The 20,235-nt window shown below is 42.4% G+C and overlaps 1 protein-coding gene across 1 annotated transcript; it reads right to left on the bottom strand.

The window, feature by feature from the left end:
• Positions 1-40: 40 nt before the first annotated feature.
• rnf17 (ring finger protein 17) lies at positions 41-19,907 on the bottom strand. Its single transcript, XM_072685266.1, has 36 exons — positions 19,853-19,907; positions 19,097-19,212; positions 18,693-18,790; positions 18,489-18,579; positions 17,377-17,457; positions 17,173-17,276; positions 16,173-16,341; positions 14,745-14,821; positions 14,475-14,549; positions 13,262-13,491; positions 13,076-13,165; positions 12,125-12,286; positions 11,841-12,009; positions 11,620-11,746; positions 11,066-11,244; positions 10,806-10,941; positions 10,200-10,356; positions 9,968-10,083; positions 9,680-9,794; positions 8,201-8,327; positions 7,760-7,990; positions 7,519-7,663; positions 7,310-7,422; positions 5,987-6,077; positions 5,757-5,875; positions 5,225-5,532; positions 4,711-4,874; positions 4,334-4,453; positions 3,498-3,578; positions 2,639-2,761; positions 2,452-2,508; positions 1,801-1,908; positions 1,546-1,666; positions 1,261-1,399; positions 385-571; positions 41-136 (listed from the first exon to the last, which is right to left on the bottom strand). Exons 1-36 carry the CDS (start codon positions 19,905-19,907, stop codon positions 41-43), a joined length of 4,677 nt encoding a protein of 1,558 aa, XP_072541367.1.
• Between the last annotated feature and the right edge of the window lie 328 nt (positions 19,908-20,235).

The raw sequence follows: 20,235 nt of genomic DNA on the forward strand, positions 1-20,235 counted from the left end.
AGCTGCACTGCAGTTAAGGCCGAGTACAGACTCACTTTATTCACTCGTAGTCAGCGAGGCCTTTCTCCACTAGGGGCACATGTACAAATGTTCCATTCGCGTTGTACAGGACCACCGTCAGCTGTGGCTCTACACCCTTGGGAGGGGGGAAAAATAAATAAATGGAATCATTAACCTGCACTGGCTCAGACAGCAGGTATTCAGACCCACTTAGTCAATCGTATACCCCCCCCACCCCCATGGCAGAAAATTAACATTTCCATCAGTGTTGTAGTTATTGATTTATTTATTTTTTTATCATTAGGTTTCGCTTTTAACATCATATCTTGCAGAGTTGGAAACTCACTCAAAATCTTTTGAAAATGCTGATTGGTTAGGGCCTACCGTTACCACGGCGCTGAGGTTGCCGTGCAACAAGTCAATCATGTCCAACATGGACCGCATGCTCCACTCTGGCCGGTAGGAAATGCGCTCCACCGCAAGACAGACGCGTGGCGGCTTGAAACCCGCGAGCCGAACACACACCGCCTCGCAGGGGAAATGGAGGAGTGAGAGGGGCAGACGGCGCAATCTGGGGGGGAAAAACACCAAATGAACCTGAGCCAAGATCTTAAATAACAGAATGCCTTTTCACCACAAAGCATCGACACATTTTCATGATGTTTTGGCTCTGCGATTTGGCAATATTTCAACGCACCCCTAATTTTCACAATACCTGATGATTTCTGAAGGAAGTGGTAACAGACATACTGCACCCGTAAATCAGCAGCGCCTGCATGCTTGCATGACAAGAGCTTCAGATTCTTACTGTTTATGATATAAATCTAAATGTTTGAAAATATTTAATAATATATATTAAAGTAAGGGAAATGGTCAAAAAAGGGCAGCTGACTCATTACTTTCCAACTAGTCAATTTTCAGTAAGATTTAGGAAAAAATGAAACTGGAATGGGCGTTCCCATTTGACAAAATTCTCTACCTATAAAATATTATAAAAGATCACCCAACATTTTGTAATCATTTTCCCTATGTATCGTTTTTTAAATAAATTTAATAATCACACATACATATGCATGCAGAAAGGCCCTTTTTTAAATTATGTCTAGTTATTGTGTTTAGCTTTTTGAATATTGTGAAATTGTAAAATTTAGGTTGAAGCTCTATATAAGCAAATGTGGGGTTTTTTTCCCCTCGCACTGTATATTATTATTATTATTATTATTTTTTAGTATTTTAAATTGTAAAGTAAACTAAACTTACTTGCTTGGCGGCAGGATGTCGTCTGAGCCGAAGTCCACGTGCCTCACGAGAATTTTGATGCTGGGATTGAATTCAGCAAAGCCCAGCAGCTTCGCACGGTAGTATTTACCATCACTATACTCAGCCAGACAGGGACCCTCTGTATGGAGAAAGACACAGAAATAGTAACATGTACTTTTAGGGTCTATTAACAGGGAAGAATCACAGCCAGAATCAAAATCCTGGTAAGATTGACTGGTCGTTACGGCTGGCAAGTCTGTGCAGGAGTGGTGAAAGTAACTGTACCAATGGGGAAGTCTGTCAGCTGTGGCAGACAGTCGGTGTCCATGTTGACTCGGTTTAAGGCTTCCTGCAGAGACTCCTGCTTCTGATCAGACCCCGGTGTGTCCAACAAACTCAGGAACACCTGCAAATAGGCCAGGAGTGAGGGATACAAAACACACACACACACACACACACACACACACACACACACACACACACACACACACACACACACACACACACACACACACACACACAACTATCTTTGCACTCTACCTCATTAGGGGTACGGAGGTGCTTGACCGTGACCCTGAACTGCTTCCCTTTATCCGGAAGCACGGGGTTGGTGTACACACCTAAAATGGTCTGGAGCTCCTCCAAGCCCTGATGGAAAAATATGTAAATTCAGCTCCAACATTAATGAGCTCTGTTCTGATTGGCTGTCCTGTATTGCGCCTCATGCCGAAAACACTTTGAGTTTAAAACACTGCTACAATTTAAATGGGTGGGGCTAAACTACAGTGGAGTACAGTAGGTGGTGATACACTATATGGACAAAAGTATTGGGACACCTGTTCATTCATTGTTTCTGTCGAAATCAAGGATATTAAAGAGAGTTGATCCTGCTTTTGTTGGGAGTCTCTACTGTCCAGGGAAGAAGGTGGCCTTCTACTAGATTTTGCAGAAGCACTGCTGTGAGGATTTGATTTGACATTCAGAGACAAGCGTATCGCGTATCATGATATATCTTCATATTGCCCAGCTCTACGTCCACCTGCACTGAAACACAGGTGCAGGACACGAGCAAAATACAACAGAGAGCTCCTTTATTTTATTATTATATTATATATATTGCTGTTACTGGACGATACATGTAAACATCAGTAGTGATGCAATATCTGTAGATGCTAAATGTAAAGACCTCACCTCTGTGTTCAAATCCCAGTCATCCAAGTCAGGCACTGGAGGTTTCACCACATAATCCTGGACACACACACACACACACACACACACACACACACACACACACACACACACACACACATATCTTTATTTATTACCCAGATCTAAACTGACCAAACCCCCTCCTGTATCTCCAGTTGCACAATCCTACCTCAGGGCTGCTGCTGAGTGGGTCGATGGTGGCATGCTGGTGGTACACCATGATTCTGCTCAGTGCCATCCCATCCAGTATTATCTCCACAGTAACTGAGCCACGTGGATTCTCTGGCAGTTCCTGGGACAGACAGAGTGGACACGGTTTACATAAAACTGTACATGAACACAGAGTAATGAGTAATTACCAGTAGAGATGCATGATTGGAGGGGGTAATGACCAACACGCTGACGCTGAATTGGAACTCAAAATCATTTTTATATTATTTAAAATAATTGAATATATAATTTTAGAAAACCTGTCATAGTATAAAACACATCGTACACACCATCATCTGCATAAAATCTAGTAAAACAATGGTCAACATTTTTTACCAATCAGAACAGCGGGATCTGGAGATAAGAGTACAACACTGCCTTCTAGTGGTTGGGGTTTAAACGAGCCACTAAATTGAACCACTGTCTGGCACCAATCTAAACTATTCATTATTTTTTTTAATTGATTAAAAATAGAAAAAAAAAGCAGCAATCTTGATGACCCTTCCCCTAATCCCATCAACCATTATCCCATTATTCCTATTCCCACAACTTGGGGACACGCTGCTGATGCTGCTCCCTGCCAAACACTCAGCCAGGGAAAGTGCAGACAGACACTGAAGGCATTAAGCAGATGCTATTCTTCCTTAGCTAGTTTCTAAAGATCCCTCTACACTCCTGCAGCCTGCAGTTAGGGTCTTTATTGTCTGAACAGGTTTGCTGGTAAAGAACAGCAATCAACCACGAAAATTCATCATCAGTAGAGTCCTAAGTCAGGAGTCCTAAGAGTGCGTGAGTGTGAGTGAGTGTGCGAAATTTACCATGATCTGAACGTTCACCGAGCGACCGAGCAGTAGTTCTTTCATGAGCGCCACTGCGTCCCACTGCCACGAACCTCCAACCTACGTTTAGTTAAACACAGCACACAGGAGGTCAATTGTGCGACAATTGTGTTTCGAAGTCAGACAGGAAAACCCAAGGGCAGGGAAAACGATGCGATTAGAAAAAACAAACATATCTGTAGGCATCCGGAGGCGTCGTCCACAGCAGAAAACTCTCCTTTTGAGACCAAACATCTACTATAAATCACTTGAATCATTTGTGCTCTACAGTGCTTGGACCCCAGTGATTGCCATTTGAGATGGTCACTTACGACCATGCGGAGAAAGCTACTGAAGAAAACTTCACAACGTTCAAGACGTGCCTTTCTGCTCACGTTTCAATAAATGTTAAACAATATGGACAAATGTATTGGGACACCTGCTCATTCACTGTTCCTTCTGAAATCAAGGTTATTTAATAATAAATAAAAAAAACCTGTCCATACTGTGTCCCAACCAGGGTTGAAGGCCTTCTACTAGATTTTGAAGGAGAACTGTTGTGAGGATTTGATTGCATTCATCAATAAAAGCGTTGGTGAGGTCAGGATGTTTAGGATGGATCACCACCCACCTCATCCTAAACTCATCCATCATTCCAAACAACACAGTTCTTCCATTGCTTTAATGCTGGGGGGCTTTATACCCCTCTAGCTCATGGCTGACATTAGGAGGCATGGTGCCATTAAGTTCAAGTTTATCTGCTCCAGAGAGTCCTATTCTACTGGCAATAGCTCTCTAAAGGGACTAGATAAGCTGTGTGTGTGTGTGTTGCTCACCGGAATGACGCCATTTAACTGACAAGGCACAGACAGCTGAGGAACGCTCTCACACAGCACCACTGGATAGACATGGCACACTGGAATATTCTCCACTATCCCCTGATCCACGTACCGCACCTGAAACACACAGCATGACCACAAGTTACTCGTCTCGACGCCGAACTGAGGAGAAATAAACAGTGCTAAATGCTTCTGTTTACATAGACATTTTGTGCCCGTCATACGACGGCCCTGTCTGCGATTAGTTTTCGAGAGAATCTGGAACAGTTTCTGTAAACGACAGCTGGTTCTCAAACGACGTAAATTAATATATTCACACACACACACACATAGAAAATATAATTAAAAACAGATTAATAAATTAAAAGGTTTACCTTCACATGGCCTCCAATGACCTCCTGGACCTGTCCACGGTACCAGAGCATGTCCGAGCCCATGACGGCACAGCCCAGCACGCTCTTCCAGTTATAGTGCCTCTGCCGGGGCAGCGTCTTAATGTGCTGCTGTAGACTCTCCTTCAAACGTTCAAACTCACACTCTGCTCTCTCATACACACACACACACACACACACACCTATAGTGTAAGTGTTGCTGAAGTGAAGTGAAAATGTACCATACACTTTCCCAACATTTTACAAAATTTGTGACAGTAAACACACTATATAGACAAAAGTAATGGGACGCCTGCTCATTGATTCTTTCTTCCAAAATAAATGGCATTAAAAAAATAAAAGATACTGTTGCTGTCTCTACGGTCAAAGGAAGTAGAAGCATTGTTGTGAGTCAGATCAAGGACCGTACTGAATGAAAAGACCAGCCACACTGCACCCACCAAGAACCCCCTCCACCCCACATGTGTTTTATCTGTTAGCCTGCTCTCATACGCACCGGCCTGTGGGGTCATGGCGTAGATCACTCCGTCGTCAGAAACTGCAGAGATGCTCATGCGCGTGTGGCCGCAGGGAGGCAGCTCGGGGGGCTGGTAGGCCTGAGTCTTCACTTTCTCCGGGGGCGGGGTGGTGCGGGGGGCAGGTCTGGGAGGACAGGAGCGTGAGGGGACAGGCGTTTCATTCTGGATTTCAGTCTGGACTTCCTCCAGAGCCGGCACACACTTGTCCTGCATCAACAGAGCATCCCCTGACCCAGCACTGGGTTCTTCACATACAACAGGGGCTGGTTTGGGTGCAGGAGGAACTCTGAAAGCACAGATTCTGACAACTTATCCAATGTGTTTACTGTAATGTAACCAAGAAATGACATCATATGACCTCATCAGATAAATCTTTTTTATTATTATTAATTCTGCCTTACAGGTTAAGGCTCGTATGTTATTGTAGTGTCTGAAAGGTCTGCTGCTTCTTGGGGAGCTCTTCTCACTGGGATGAAAATGACATTAGTCTTTAACCAGGCATGGTCCTACCTGATGCTTCTCTCTCTTAGAGCGAGTCCTTCACTGATGAGAAAGTCTGCAATGCTGACATCCTGGCCTGATCGGTTGGGGCAGAACAGAGACACTGGTACTGGCCTAGCTGAGGGATCCTGCAGGGGTCAGAGCGACACACACACACACATACACACACATGGATGGGAAAGACACTCACACGTTCAAAAATGGATTATCATAGTAAGTGATCACAGCAAGTCAGTCACCTTAATGGTCATTACAGCTGTGGCTCCGGTGAGGTAGTAGGAGATGAAGTCACAAGCTGTAGCCGTCCAGGTGGCGCGACCACCAGCTGGCCTGATGGACAGCAGCATTTAGGCAAGCGTTAAAAATCAGTAACACATAGGTTGCAAAACCCAGACAACGTGTGAGCTGTTAGGGATGGACAAGCACAAACACAGACTTCAAGGGAATATCGGAGAATGTCTCATTTTTAAACTGCACTTCATTTTTTGTGTTTATATTAAAATACTTTGATCTTCCATATTAAAGCGCTTGTGAATCCAGACCAAATTGCAAGTAGATAACGCATTTGTGTCTGTCATGATTTAGCAAAATTCAATGACTGCAGTACCAAGGAAATGAGTGTTTTAAAATGGAAATAAATCAATAAGCAGTCTTTTCAACTGGCACCAACATACTTTTAGGACTGAACAGGAACTTTCTAGGAATTCCAGGAATTTTCCTAGTTGGGAAATTTACCATGGGAATTAATGGTAATATTTGAAGCTAAAGGTGAGAAAATTACATACAGTTGGTAAAATGTTAGTTGGTATATTTGGTGATTTGTTCAATGAAAGAATTAAGCATTTCTAAAGTTATGGTGTATGATATAGTTTCTTTAAATGAGCCAATATTTCCTATTAATTTCCATAAAAAGTACATTTTGGAATATTTCCAAAGTTAGTTCTCAAGCTACAGTTTCCATGGAAAGATGCCGACAATTTATCAAAACTTTTCCACCTCTTTGCAACCCTCCTCACAACACCACTCCTAATCTCAAGGAGTGTAACTGGCTACCGGTGAAATCCCACATTTAAAATTAAGATCCTGCTCACTACCTTCAAAGCTTGGTTGGTCCCTGTGCATCTCAGAGAGCCCCTCCACCCTTCCAGTCCCTCCTTGTACACTCGGGTCCTCAGACAACAGTCGACTCCCCGTCCCTTACACTATACTCTCCACTATATGTGGCAGATCCTTCAGTGATCTACTTGATTTCCCTTAAATCACACCTAAAGATCTTCCTTAGTGAACAATACTTCTGTCCTTCCTCTGCCTCATACCTTTTCTGTTTAGGTATACTTTAAGTCCTGTTTTTTTTTTTTTACCTACTATAGGAATATAACCGTGCTTTAACAGATAAAACCAACACTGCGCTTCTAAACGGAGCTTGGCACGTCCAAGTCCGGCAGGTGGGACAGGTGTGCTGCTTCAATGTAGTTCAGTCACATCTGACTGATATCTAATCTGTTTAATAAGGTCATTATCATAAATCCTCTATACTGGATGGGCGGATCAATACATGGTACCTTATGTCACTGAGGCAACAATCCAGCAGTAAAGAGCCAACCAGCTCAGGCAGTAGAGGCCTCAGGTTACTGATGTGGAGCTTAACTGTGTTGCCAAAGTCACAGCGCAGCACCTGCAGATACAGACCGCTTTAGAATTACCAACAGCAACGATTCTTTTTTTTTTTAGTCCTTTATTTGTATTAAAAAGTGTGTATGTGTGCATTTACCTCTGAGACGTTGCTGGAGGACACACTGCACACCTTTCCTCTCTCCCAGACCCCATTAACATTGGCAGCGCAGGACATCTCCACCTTCCAGTCCACCTCCTGCAGGTCAGACTTTAAATATTCGCTCTTCAGCAAGTCGTGAACCCTTACGAAGATAACGGTTAAAAGGGTTAAGTGGCCCAGCGAAAATAATAATAGCAATATATATAACATGTGTATGTGCAAGCATTTAAGCCAGTACCTCTTCAGTTGGTTGTCAAACTGCAGTAGCTGCACACAGATGTGTCCAGGTGAGGTTACATGGGTGACCCTCACCCTAAGGTCCTTAAGGCAGGTGGGCAGAGTCAAGTTAGCCTGCAGCTCTGAAGGCTCATCAATAGGGGGTGACTGCTCATCTGGACATACAAGCTCCTCAGTGAGTGGGGGATCCCACACTGCAGCGTCCAGCAGGGGAGGTTCTTCCAGTTGGACTCTAAAGCGGTGGAAGAAAGTATCAAATGAGGTTATGAAGTACATATTTTTAAAGGATGATGGTGAATAAAAGCCATATATAAATACTGGGAGTATTGGTATTAGTAAACAGACTGTTGATGTCTACACAGTTTGCACAGTTTCTTGCTCAGGGTGACAGGATAATGAGAGTGAGGCTGTAAGGCTAAGAGAGGTAATATAATGCACATACGGTTTGGTTACCAAAGACGCCAGGCGTTTTCTGACCAGGATCTCTCCGATGCTGACTGGAGGCTCAGTGAAACGCTTACTGACCTCATACAGACAAACGGGTAACACTGCGGAATGGGGCACAAGCTCTGCAATAAACAAACAACTGTTAAAACAAACGTGCAAACACATATTTGAGACATTGTTGCATGACCACCCTTTTAAAATCGAATTAGTGCGCTTACAGGAGGTTACAGGTTGGTGTGGCGCAACAGATAACACCACTGTTACAACACCATGTGGGAGACTAGGGTTCGATTCCCAGTCTGAGTGACTATGCTGCTGCGCTACACCAATAAGAGTCCTTGGGCCAGACTCTTAACACTACATTGGCCCACCTCTGTGATATGAATAACCTTGTATGTCGCTCTGGATAAGAGCGTCTGCTAAATGCCATAAATGTAAATGTAAATGAAAAATAAACTTTCAAAAGGACCCATATTATTACTCTGTTGAGGTTTAAAAAGTCACAAGCAGCATTATACGAGAACTGGTAGTTTTTGCTTATAGGCTTCCTCTACAGTTGAAGAGTATAAACCCCTAATTTCATAAATGCTAATCACAATTTGAGCAGCCCATAACACAGAGCTGTACACATGCATTTGATGACAAGCTGATAGCAAAAAAGGAAACATTCTAACATGGGCTGAGACAGGATTTCACACAAATATGACTCGCAGCGTTACTCCACAAAAGTTCCAGAGTGCAGTCGCCGCGTCCTAGGCCCATGGTACAAATGACAGAGATGCTATTACAGTCAGTGGAGCATCAACATGGTTCTCAAGCTGTGGTTTTACTTTCCAGCAGCAGCTTCAAAACGTTACCAAATTCATCTTAAAACAGCAGCTTTAGGATCATGCTGATGTTCTACCAACTGTAACAGGGAGAACGGCGCCTCCGTCATTCCCACTCCGGGTCGGAATGCTGCTGCGGCTACTGCTACTGCACTGTGGAGCTTTGGTGGTGGAGCTGCAGCAGCAGAACCTCTCTCCAGAACTGCTGTGTAATGCTGCATAACCCATAGAGTCATATTAGTGTATTACTCTACCACCTCAGCCCACATGCTGCTCTACCTTCAAATCAAGCTCCTGTAGCTCTCAGCTTGTCCAGAAATGCACTTGTATAGCTGTCCATGAGAGGGCTCTCTAATCCTGATTTGTATTTATTGCAGTTGAGTAAAAGTTAAAATACGCTCCCCACCTGGAGGGGGAGTCTAGGGGCAAAAAAGATCAATTCTCGCATGATGCTCACAAAGCGTGTCCTGTTTGGACTGGTTTTTGTACCAGATGCATATTTAATCCCATGTGGTGAAGAAAGATTGGAATATGGCCATATGAATTACTGAGGACCTCACAAGAAAAGCCAAAACCTGTGCGTTTTTATGAACTTTTATGAATGTAATAGAGATTTTATTCCACTAGTCAGGACAATGAGTGCTCACTTGTAACCACTACAGTGACCAAATTCTGTTCTGTCATTTTCCGGAACACCTCGATGCTTTCTTCACTCCAGGTGTCTCCCACACTCAAAACATCCACCAGAGAGCACCACAACGCCTGAAGAAGGAGAAAGAACAGACATTCGGCTCATTGAAGATTTGTCGACGTACACAAGAGTCTCCGCAGAGACTGACACTTTCTCTTGCTGGATGCTCCTGAGGTGAGTTTACTGAGGTACGATGTAGATTATACAATACAGTTGTCATTACAGGTGCTGGTAGGACTCTCACCATGGCAGGCAATGCAAAGAACTCATCCTTTATCTGTCGAAGGTCGTTCACAGACAAAGTTTTTCTGTTGCCAAAATCGACATACCGGACCTCCACCATCCGACCACCAGGAAAACCTGAGAGAAACACACACACACAACACACACACACACACATGCTCAGATTGACCTCTCAATTCACATCTGATCAATGAAATTCAATGTAAGCACACCCTACATGCATATACACACACCAGTGACTTCAGCCCTGCACCAGTCCTTCTTGTCGTAGAGGGCAACGCAGGCCTGGCCCATACAAGGGCAGTAAATCTGCAGCTCGCTCTGGCTCCCAGGAGGCCCGTAACAGTCCTGCAGTTTTGAGTTCAGCAGCAGGAACTCCATTGTGTCCACCTGCATAGTGAGAAACATGTCATAGTAATAAATAATCAATCAATTTTGGCCAAAATACTGTGATAAGATAAAGTATGGCTGTATGAGTGGGAAGCATGTAAACTAGCTTTTAGGAAAACATTAGAAATTCTTCTCTGAAAACTTATGGATACAGACGTAACGGAGGCCTACAGCTGGATCTCGTGGGGGCGGTGTAGCCAATAGCTCAAGCAAAACACGACCAGTAGTTGACTACATCATCACAACCTCCTCCACTAATAGCCTCCATCACCATGGCTTTTGACCCCACCCTCTATTGGATGTACTACAGTGAATGTACAGTCTGAATGCTACAAGTTGCTCTAACTTCAATACCAGATTGTTAATAATACATGTCATCCGATTATCCTTTACCAGTCAAACCAGTTATCTAAAACCGGCCAATGTCTTCGAAAGTGCAGGGAACTCACCAGCTGTATGTAGAAGTCTGACGGAGTGTTTACGTGGGAAACCACAGCGTGCAGCTCCGTATTCAGTTTAGGATAGACAGGTGGATAAAACTGCAGAGGCTTACTGCCACTGGGGGTCACCTGGGGGGAATAAAACCTGCCCAGGTACGTCCAAACACACACTTGCAATTAATTCTACAGTTTAGTCTCAACGTTTATTTGATGACATTAGATTACTTTAGCACTATAATAAGGTTTTAGATAAGTGTTGCATGTCTTGCCTGGCCAGCTCCATGAACACAAGGTGTTCTCTCAGAGAAAGCAGAGTGTCGTCCACGGACGCCTTCTTCAGATCAACCAGCAGCGTGTCCTGGTCCTCACGAAACACATGCATCTCAACAGCACTGGAGCCAATCACACGCCTCATCTCTTCACGCGCCTCCCTGCTCCAGCCTTTCACCTGTCACACACAAATACTCCAGAATACACACAGTTCTATAGTTCTATAGAAGTTAAGACTATAAATACAGAGATTTCAAAATCACATACTCATACAGGAGTATTAAGCCCCCTCAGCATTGAGCTGTGGAGCAGTGGAACGAACTATGTTCTCTGGAATGATGGCTGGTGCTCCATCCAACACTTTGGGGATGATCTGTGGAGTTGGGAATGAGGTGGGGTGGTGATCATCACCAAACAACCCGATCTCACTAACTCACTGATTATTTTAATAGCCTTGATTTCTAAAGAAACAATGAATGAGCAGGTGTCCCAATACTTTTGTCCATACTGTGTATATGAATGTTTTTAGTCATAAGGCCTCATCAGCTCTTACCAGGTCTGAGGGGATGATGTCTCTGAGGGAGCACTTGATGGCCTGAGGAGCCCAGCAATGCAGTTCGGCCTGGGCAGCAATGTCAGCTTTCCGCAAACACTCGTTCAGCCCTCGTAGATCTCCATCACTGAGACAAAAAAAGAACAACATTCACATCTATGTCTATTCCGTTTTAGGAAAAACAAGTAGGCACACAAACACACACACACACAAAACCTCACTCTGAGAAGGTGAATCCCTTAGAGAAGCCATAATCCTGGAAGAAGACTTGCAGGCGAGCAATCTCAGCTGCAGAGCACTGAGGCACACACTCCAGGCAGCCCTTTTGGTACAGCTCACACACCGTCGCCCTGCGCCAATCATCATTCCACCTCACGAACACCAGCGTGCCTACACCCACACCCACACCCACACCGTTACACATGATCACACTTTCCTCAGTGGTACAAGAGCGGATCCACCTTTAGCATTTTCATATGTAAAGGGAGTATAAACCAGCCTTTACCCGTCTTGATTTCGTCTCCGTGAGTAAAGCGGCTATGTTCTTCAGAGCAGGCCCTGTTCACCTTTTTGGTCAGCACCACACCAGCATTGTGCTCCGAGACAAGTCGTACGTAGAAATGCGTTGGGTTGATGACATGGGTTAGAACGACCCACTCCTGCAGCGCTGCAAATCCCCACACACAACCACACAGATCACACACAGATTGTTCTTGAGCGACACAAATGTACAAAATCTGAGGAGAACAGCAGGAAACTTTCTGCTCGGCTTCTAAACAGAGCCTCAGCACCAGGTGATTAAGTAACAGGATGTTTTTACAGTATTTGAGAACATTTAATAAACATTAAATAAAAGAAGACACTTAATTTTTTTAATCCTAATTTGAACAATACTGAGATATATAAGGGGGGGGGCGGGGCATGCCGCTTCGCCATCAGCATCCAGAGTCTGAAAGAGCATTAATGACTCTTTTGCGACCTCTTCGGGTGACACACTGGTCACTAGTGTGTATGTTTACTGCACGGATGCCAAATTCCATCGGTGTCCTAAACTATTGGCGAATATGGTCGCCTTGTCTTCTTGTAAATGTGTAAAGTGAGAACCAGCTGCTGCTGATCAGAACATGGTTGGAGAGGATTATTCTGGAGGAGTCGGTCTTATTTAAACATCGGACGTTTTGTCTGGTCTACTCTTGATGGTTGAAGGGAGTGGTGAAGAAGATCACCATGGCCAAATCCAGAGTGCTCTCTGAGGCCTTCAGAAAGAAGGCTGTAGATGCAGAGGAGTCTGAGAAGGGGTTTAAACAGATCTCAGAACAGTCAGAAATCAGTCGTTCCACTGTCCGCTAAATCATTTACAAGCGGAACAACTCTCCAACATGGCCAGCTCTGTCTTCAAGTTTCCGATAATCCTAAAATATCATGGTAGCAGGTAGCTCTCGACAGATTACACTACCTTTGTACTGTGGAACAGATCCCCTGTACTGCAGTGCCTTACGGTTCCTCCTTTGCACCTTCTGTCTCTGTGTGCGCTTGGCCTCCAAAACTGAGGGAGGTATGTATACAGGTACGTTTATTTGAATATTCTTACTTCATGTAAATAGAACATTTTTAACCAACGCTTAACGCAATGTGCACCCACCCATTCCATCTCTCTCCGCACCGCTGTCCAATTCCTCAATGATTTCCTCTATAATAACATTTGGGCTGTCCTGTTTTGGGGCAGAGGCTGCAGCAGGCAAGTGCAGCAGGTCATCCCGACCTCTCCCCCTGGACCGACCTCTCTGTTCCCCTGATCTCTCCCATCCACCCCTCGCCGGGGGGCTACACGCCCGCTCTGCTGGCACAGGCACCTGCAACATCTTGGACACACTGAAATAAATATAGGATGTTTTAACTATAATTAAGGATGGGTGCTATAAATACGGTAATATGGTATTTATCAATCTCAGCATCTCAAAATAGACCGGCATTGCAAAGTTTAACATTTGCAATGGTCAGACTGACATTTTAACATTTATTAAATAATGAATGATAAGTGTGCAAGATGTTCACTCCTTCTGTGAACCTGTGACCGTTTTTCGGCTTTAAAATAATGCAGGATGAGATGGTACAGGAGCTACGTAAACCCAGGACCATCTGCTGCACCTACACAGCTTACACTACTCCCAGCCCCCTGCACTGCAGTAATATTTTAATACACTATGACTGTATAAAAAAGTGGATAATGCCCAGCCCTAATATATATATATATATTTTTAAATCACTATATGTAACATTTCCCTTAAAGGCTCCCTCTGAAGTTCAATGATTGTGTGGATATTGTTTGTTTGGGTTTGTGCACAAAAAACACATGGATTTTCCCATAATTATAAACATTTCTTATGTAGTACCATTTTAACCATACTGAACAGTTGATAAGTTGCCATTAAAGGCATTTATAAATGAAAAAATGAAGTATAACACTTCATAATAATCTATCATAATAATCTATATAATAATCTATAGAAGAAAATAACACCTCCATGTTTAGTTGATAAATGTCCAATTTTTGCAATTCTGCAAACTATATGCATGCTAAAATATTTTCAGTAGCACTGAATATTGGAACCTGTATTACAATACAATAAGGAACTTGGTTTCTGTGTATTCTGTGTCAGTTATTGTGTTTTTACATCACATTCAGAATTAATAATATAAATATATCCATTTTTTTCTGTTTTATACACACCAGAAACTATAGATGTGTCTAACCGCAATGTAATTCTCTGCATGCCCACAAGACAACTACACAAACATGATCTTGCATGACTGTAACGGCCCCCCTACTATTTTACTTAGATTTTAATACTCACAGCTTAACATCACCGTCCATGATGTACAGAGAGTTGCTCAAACTTTCAGTCAGGTTGTCCACATGGAGAACGCACCTATACACAAACAACATTATTCCATAATTAAGGCAGCAGAGATTTTTTTTGGGCACTACTGAGTGAAAAAGTTAAGAAATATCATTAACTGCACTACTTTTTAAGTAATTTCAGCCAAAACAATAAATAAATCTAAATAATAATAATAAACAAAAAATCAATATATGGTTCATAAGCCCTTTTAAACAACCCTACCTGAGTTCTGAGCACAAAGTCAGGGAGGTCATATCATATGAGTCCATGTCTACTGGAGTCTGCAGAGTCTCCAGAACCTAAGCATGAAGACAAGCTTGCTCAAATGCTAATGTTATATATTAACCAAGCAATGAACAAAAAGGTTCACATGAACACACTGCAAACTCCCTACACAACTGTAAAAACCGCACATTCAAATATATCTACATTCTGTCATACTGTGTATCACATGTAGAGCTGGGCGATATGGAAAAGAAAATTAGATCACGATATTTTAAATCATTTTTTACGATATACGATTTTTGGCCAATATTTTGTCATGGAGACAAAATGCACAAACAGCTTAATTTTTTTAAAACTCCTATCCAATTACTTAGAATATGCTTCACTCTATTAATTTAAATAAGACTGATTACACTCTCTGTAATGAAACATGCAATTATTCAGTGATCTTTAAGCACTGACAATATTCACGATACACTCACAAAAGCATATTGTGTACCACCATAACAAAATCTATGACGATATGACAGTACGATAAAATATTGTCATACTGCCCAGCTCTAGTTGATTGTATGTGCACAGTACTCAAAGTACAGTCCGATTATACACACACAATAAATCATCCTGAAATATGAATACCGCTATAATCAAACCAACAGCAGTCCACTGAAGTGACTTTAAGACCTCCTTAAGGCATCCTCTTTAAAATATCTACTGCAAACCCGTTATCATTGACCAGTGTGGCAGTGAACCCTCTGCAGTCCATTTGTGTCAGTCATTTTCCACCTGCATAAGATAACACCCACATTTCATATCAAAAGGTTCAGAACACTCTCTGCTCTTTCTCTATATTATATTTAGACCTTATGTGGCCTAGAGCACAGTGTGAAGAGAGACCCTAAACCAGAAAACTGAAGTCAGATTTCAGATAATCTTCAAAATCCCCGTGAAAACATACCTTTGCTTATGTGGACGAACTGTTTCGGTGACTGAAACAGGTTTACCAGAGTCTTAGCTTCACGAAAGCAGTGGAGTGTATGAAAATAATAGTATATGAACGGCGGGAGGTGGAAGACACGCTTTTCAGTGTCCAATGAGCGCCAGTTTCACACAAAACCATAGAGAGACACACAAATCCACCAATTACAGATGAGAGGCAGCTAAAGGCTGCACAAATCCAAGGGGAGAGGCAAAGACAACCCGTCTTCACAGCCTCATAACTCCGGATGAGAGTCACATACAATCTGGAAATGAGATGCAATGGGAAGGGCGGGCTCTACGGATTCTGGAAAGGTATTAATAAACACACTGAGTAGCATTAAACGGCACGCAGACGTGTTCGAAGACTTCAGAGGGTGAAGTTGAGCTGGCCAGGTTTGAGTAACTGGTTTTGCTATGTAATATAAATATTGTTATTTCATATACCTTGTCTAGATGGCAGTAAGTCCCGAGTGAAGGGACTTGGCAAACATGCCTTGCTTTCTGGATGGCGGTGCGCAGCTCCTTCCACCTCTCCTCCATTCTCCGACACTCCTCTCGACCAGCTGAGAAGACATGCTCCAGAGAGCTCAGTTCAGACATCAGCACACTGCGCCTACACACACACACACACACACACACACACACACACACACACATTCTTAACTATGGGTGCAGAACAACAGTTTCAGAACAGTTATTTACCAGCACATTTTATTTAATGGCTCAACTGTCCAATACTGGGAATATGGATGATCACCATTAATTGACCATGAGCCTTCTTATCTTGTGCTCACTGATACACATGTAGCTATTAGGGCTTTTTCCGTCTATTAAAACAGCTGAAAGTATGAACAGTGGCAGTGGAGAAAGTGCTATGACTAAGTGGGTACACACTAGTATTGGTCGATATGACAATATTTCAAGGTATTGTGATAAATGTAGTTATGCTGGTATACAATAGGCTTTTCTAAGCATATCGAGGGTATCATCAGTGCTTAAAGGACACTGATTAACTTCACATTTCATCACAGTGTAATTATTCGTTACTTAATTGGATAAAGTGCAGCACATTTTGCATAAAAATTACTGTACTCAGTACGGGAGAGTATCTGAACAGTAGTTTTTTAAGAATCTGTTGTTATATTTATAACATCTGATCATTAATATCATGATATGATATTTGTACCATATAGCCCAGACCTAGAACACACACACACACAGCCATGCAAATAAGAGTGCTTAGGTAAGACTCCCAAGATACTGTTCACTTGGATAAACTGAGAAGCAGGGTTATATAATAGGCTTGATGCCCAGGAGGAAGTGTTCAGGCATGGTCCTTCTCCCAAAATGTAGTTTTGTCCCAACCTTTTAAACTGCCTAAAGCCTCTTTTTTCCCCTTCTTCTGCTTTGTGGTCTCCAAATATTAATTTATAAACTCACACACCTTTTGTGCAGTATGCCAATGGCCTTTTCAATGCAGTCTTCAATCTCCTTTGTGATACGGGATTTCTCTGTCCTCAGCTGAGCCTGAATGCCTGTAGCAAGAGTCTTGGAATGGGGGGGGGTCGGGGGGGACCAGCAAGCATTACACGAGACATGCAGTGCACGATTACTTACAGGGATAACGGCTGAGAGTCGTTCCTTTTACCTGGTGCAGGCTGTCGAGGGTGTTGAGGTTTTCTGTTGCTTTACAAAGAGCTTCATCTAGAACCTTCAACATGTCTGGACCCTACAACGACAAACACACACGTCTCCAGCTTAGGGCAGATTTATCATCCTTTTAAAAACAGGGACAATAAAGCTAGATCAAATGATATACACACATTATACTGTGATCTCCTGTTGTTATTATTTATAATTGTATACAGACCCACCACTTACAATTCTATTGATTAATCTACCGACTGTTATTAATTAGTTGATTAATCCAAGCTATTACTTTTCCTCCAGGTAAACAAAGCATTTTAAATTCATTTTATTCTGTCTAATGCAAGCAAAACAGAAACCAGGGTTTCCATATCAGGTTTAACCTGAAAAGTCAACAGTGCGGTATTTAGTCTATGCACGTCACTCCATACACAAATACAAATGTGCTTAAAGTAATGGTCAAAATATAATAATTAGATATGGTTTATGCCCTACCGAGCCCAAAGTCGGCACTATCGGCAGGTGAATTTATCGCTTTAATAATGAGTGCATTTATCTACAAGAACAACAGATTTGAAAAAGCTTCCCTACTAATGATTATTAAGCATAAACAGACAGCAGTCATGGTTTTGTCATTTCTGGTGGTCTATCGTCTAGCTTAGCGTCTGTGTTTCCCTTCCTCAGGTGATCATGAGTCGCACCAGTGCTGCTATGGTACGCCGCAGAAACTTCGCACAGTGTACAAACCACCTTTCATTTTGCGCTCAAGTTTTGGGTTTTTGGAAACTTTTAGAAACGGATTTCTCAATGGAGTCAGACTCTGCTGCTGCCAACAAAATCACCTTCATCATCATTATTATTATTATTATTATTATCATTATTACTATTAATTTTTTTTTTTTTACAGTAGCTCAGAATGGAGCCAAGTGATGACTGGAGACAAAATTACATAGCATTACACAACATTTCACACACAAACAGATTTCATATATGTGTGTGTGTATGTAAAATATATATATATACACACACACACACACACACATATACGAAATCTGTTTGTGTATGGAATATGTATATATATATAGATAGATAGATAGATAGATGTGTGTGTACCACTTCAGTGTTCAGCTGCTCAGTTGGGACGGGTGGAGATGCTGACGGACTCCTAAATCTGCGAGCTCTCTGCTTCTCTCCTTCACGGGATCTGCAGAAGGTGTACGAGTTATTTCACAAGAGAAGACAAAACTGTTTCTTCCTGAACAAAAACATTCATACTTCTTTTCTATATGTCATTTGGTCGTTTACAGGTACTGCCACCTTTTCTTGGTGTTCATCTTGGCAGTATAGATGAGTCCTACAATCCTGCTGTCCACCTGCAGCCCATCAACCCCGTCCTCCCCGACATTTGTAACCATCTGCAAATATATTTCAATGAGACCATGATTAGACTTTAAACATCAGCATAGATGTTAAGCAAGATACTTAATGCCAGACAATTCTGCCCAATAAATGAAGCTGACAACTGGGTTCTCACTAGTTTTAAGGACTGGATTAAAATCTGATCACATTTATGCAGACACCTTTCTAGCAGCACTGTCTGTGATGGTGGTAGATGTGGTGCATTTGTGGTTTTGCTGTGCAGTGAAACCCCTCAGTCATATTACTGCCGATAACCCGGGTATTACTGTGCATTAAAAAAGGCTCTCGGTCAGGGCACCCACCTTGCACTCTGGGCAGGTGATGAAGCTGCGTGGAGACTCCAGCGAGCGAAGGCACCCTGTGCAGAAGATGTGACTACACAGCAGCACATGGGGTACATTTCCCACCACTTCATCCTCTAAAAAAAAACACACACACACACACACACATTACACACTCAATACTGCTGATATTATTTAAAACATGAAATATTCCCCCATTTTTTTTTCATTTTTACATTGATGTGTGTGTGTTTTTTTTTTATTTTTTTTTTTTTTATTTTTTTTTGGGGGGGGGGGGGAGATACCCTTCCGACCAAGGCCTAGCACTGGGGATGCTGACCTTAGGCCCAGGTCTACCCAGTAGCCGTTAGCTAGCTAGCTAGCCGTGGAGCTACACCTCCACAAGGTCAACTTTACCACTTCAGCTTCAACCATCATCTTTATCTTCAATATCCATATATATATAACTATAACTAATATGGCCATTTTTAAATACATGAATGAACATACAGCTCATTTATTGTGTCCAAACACTAACGGACGCATTTCCCCGGTCCACCTTAAAAAGCGCTGCAGTACCGCGCTGAGGCCTGTCCAGCACCGCGCTGTCGCCGCTGCACTTTTTAAGGTGGAACGGAAAATTCCTACAAACGGGTTTTTTTTTTCGTTTCCAGCTTCGTTTTCTCTCTAATTTCACCTGAAACTTCGCTTTAAAGGGCAACTACGACTAACTGTAAGCCCCCAACATTATATATGTCTGTTCCAGGTCTCTGTTACCGGGTAAAGTGTACGGCAAGCCGCAGTTATTGCAAGTCACCGCGGAGTCCGACATCTTCGCCTTCCGCTCCCTCACCGTTCATCACCAACTGAGAGCTTTGCGCTGATTGGTTAATTAGGTGCCAACACTCATCCAATCAGAGCTGTCTTCTTTGGAGGGCTGATTAATTTCCCGCCAAAAGTTGTAAAAACTTATTAAAAGCATATTTTATTAAGATTTTTTTTTAATAATTTTGTGTCCACATTTTTCTATGTATCACTATGAGCTATTTTTTTTATATCTAATTCATAAATGTCCTATACAGTATATATAAATGTACATAAATATGACATATATAATTAAATTACTAAAAAATAAAATAAAAATAAAATAAAAAAATAAA

This window comes from Salminus brasiliensis, chromosome 8 (assembly GCF_030463535.1).
Source record: "Salminus brasiliensis chromosome 8, fSalBra1.hap2, whole genome shotgun sequence".
NCBI lineage: Eukaryota > Metazoa > Chordata > Actinopteri > Characiformes > Bryconidae > Salminus > Salminus brasiliensis.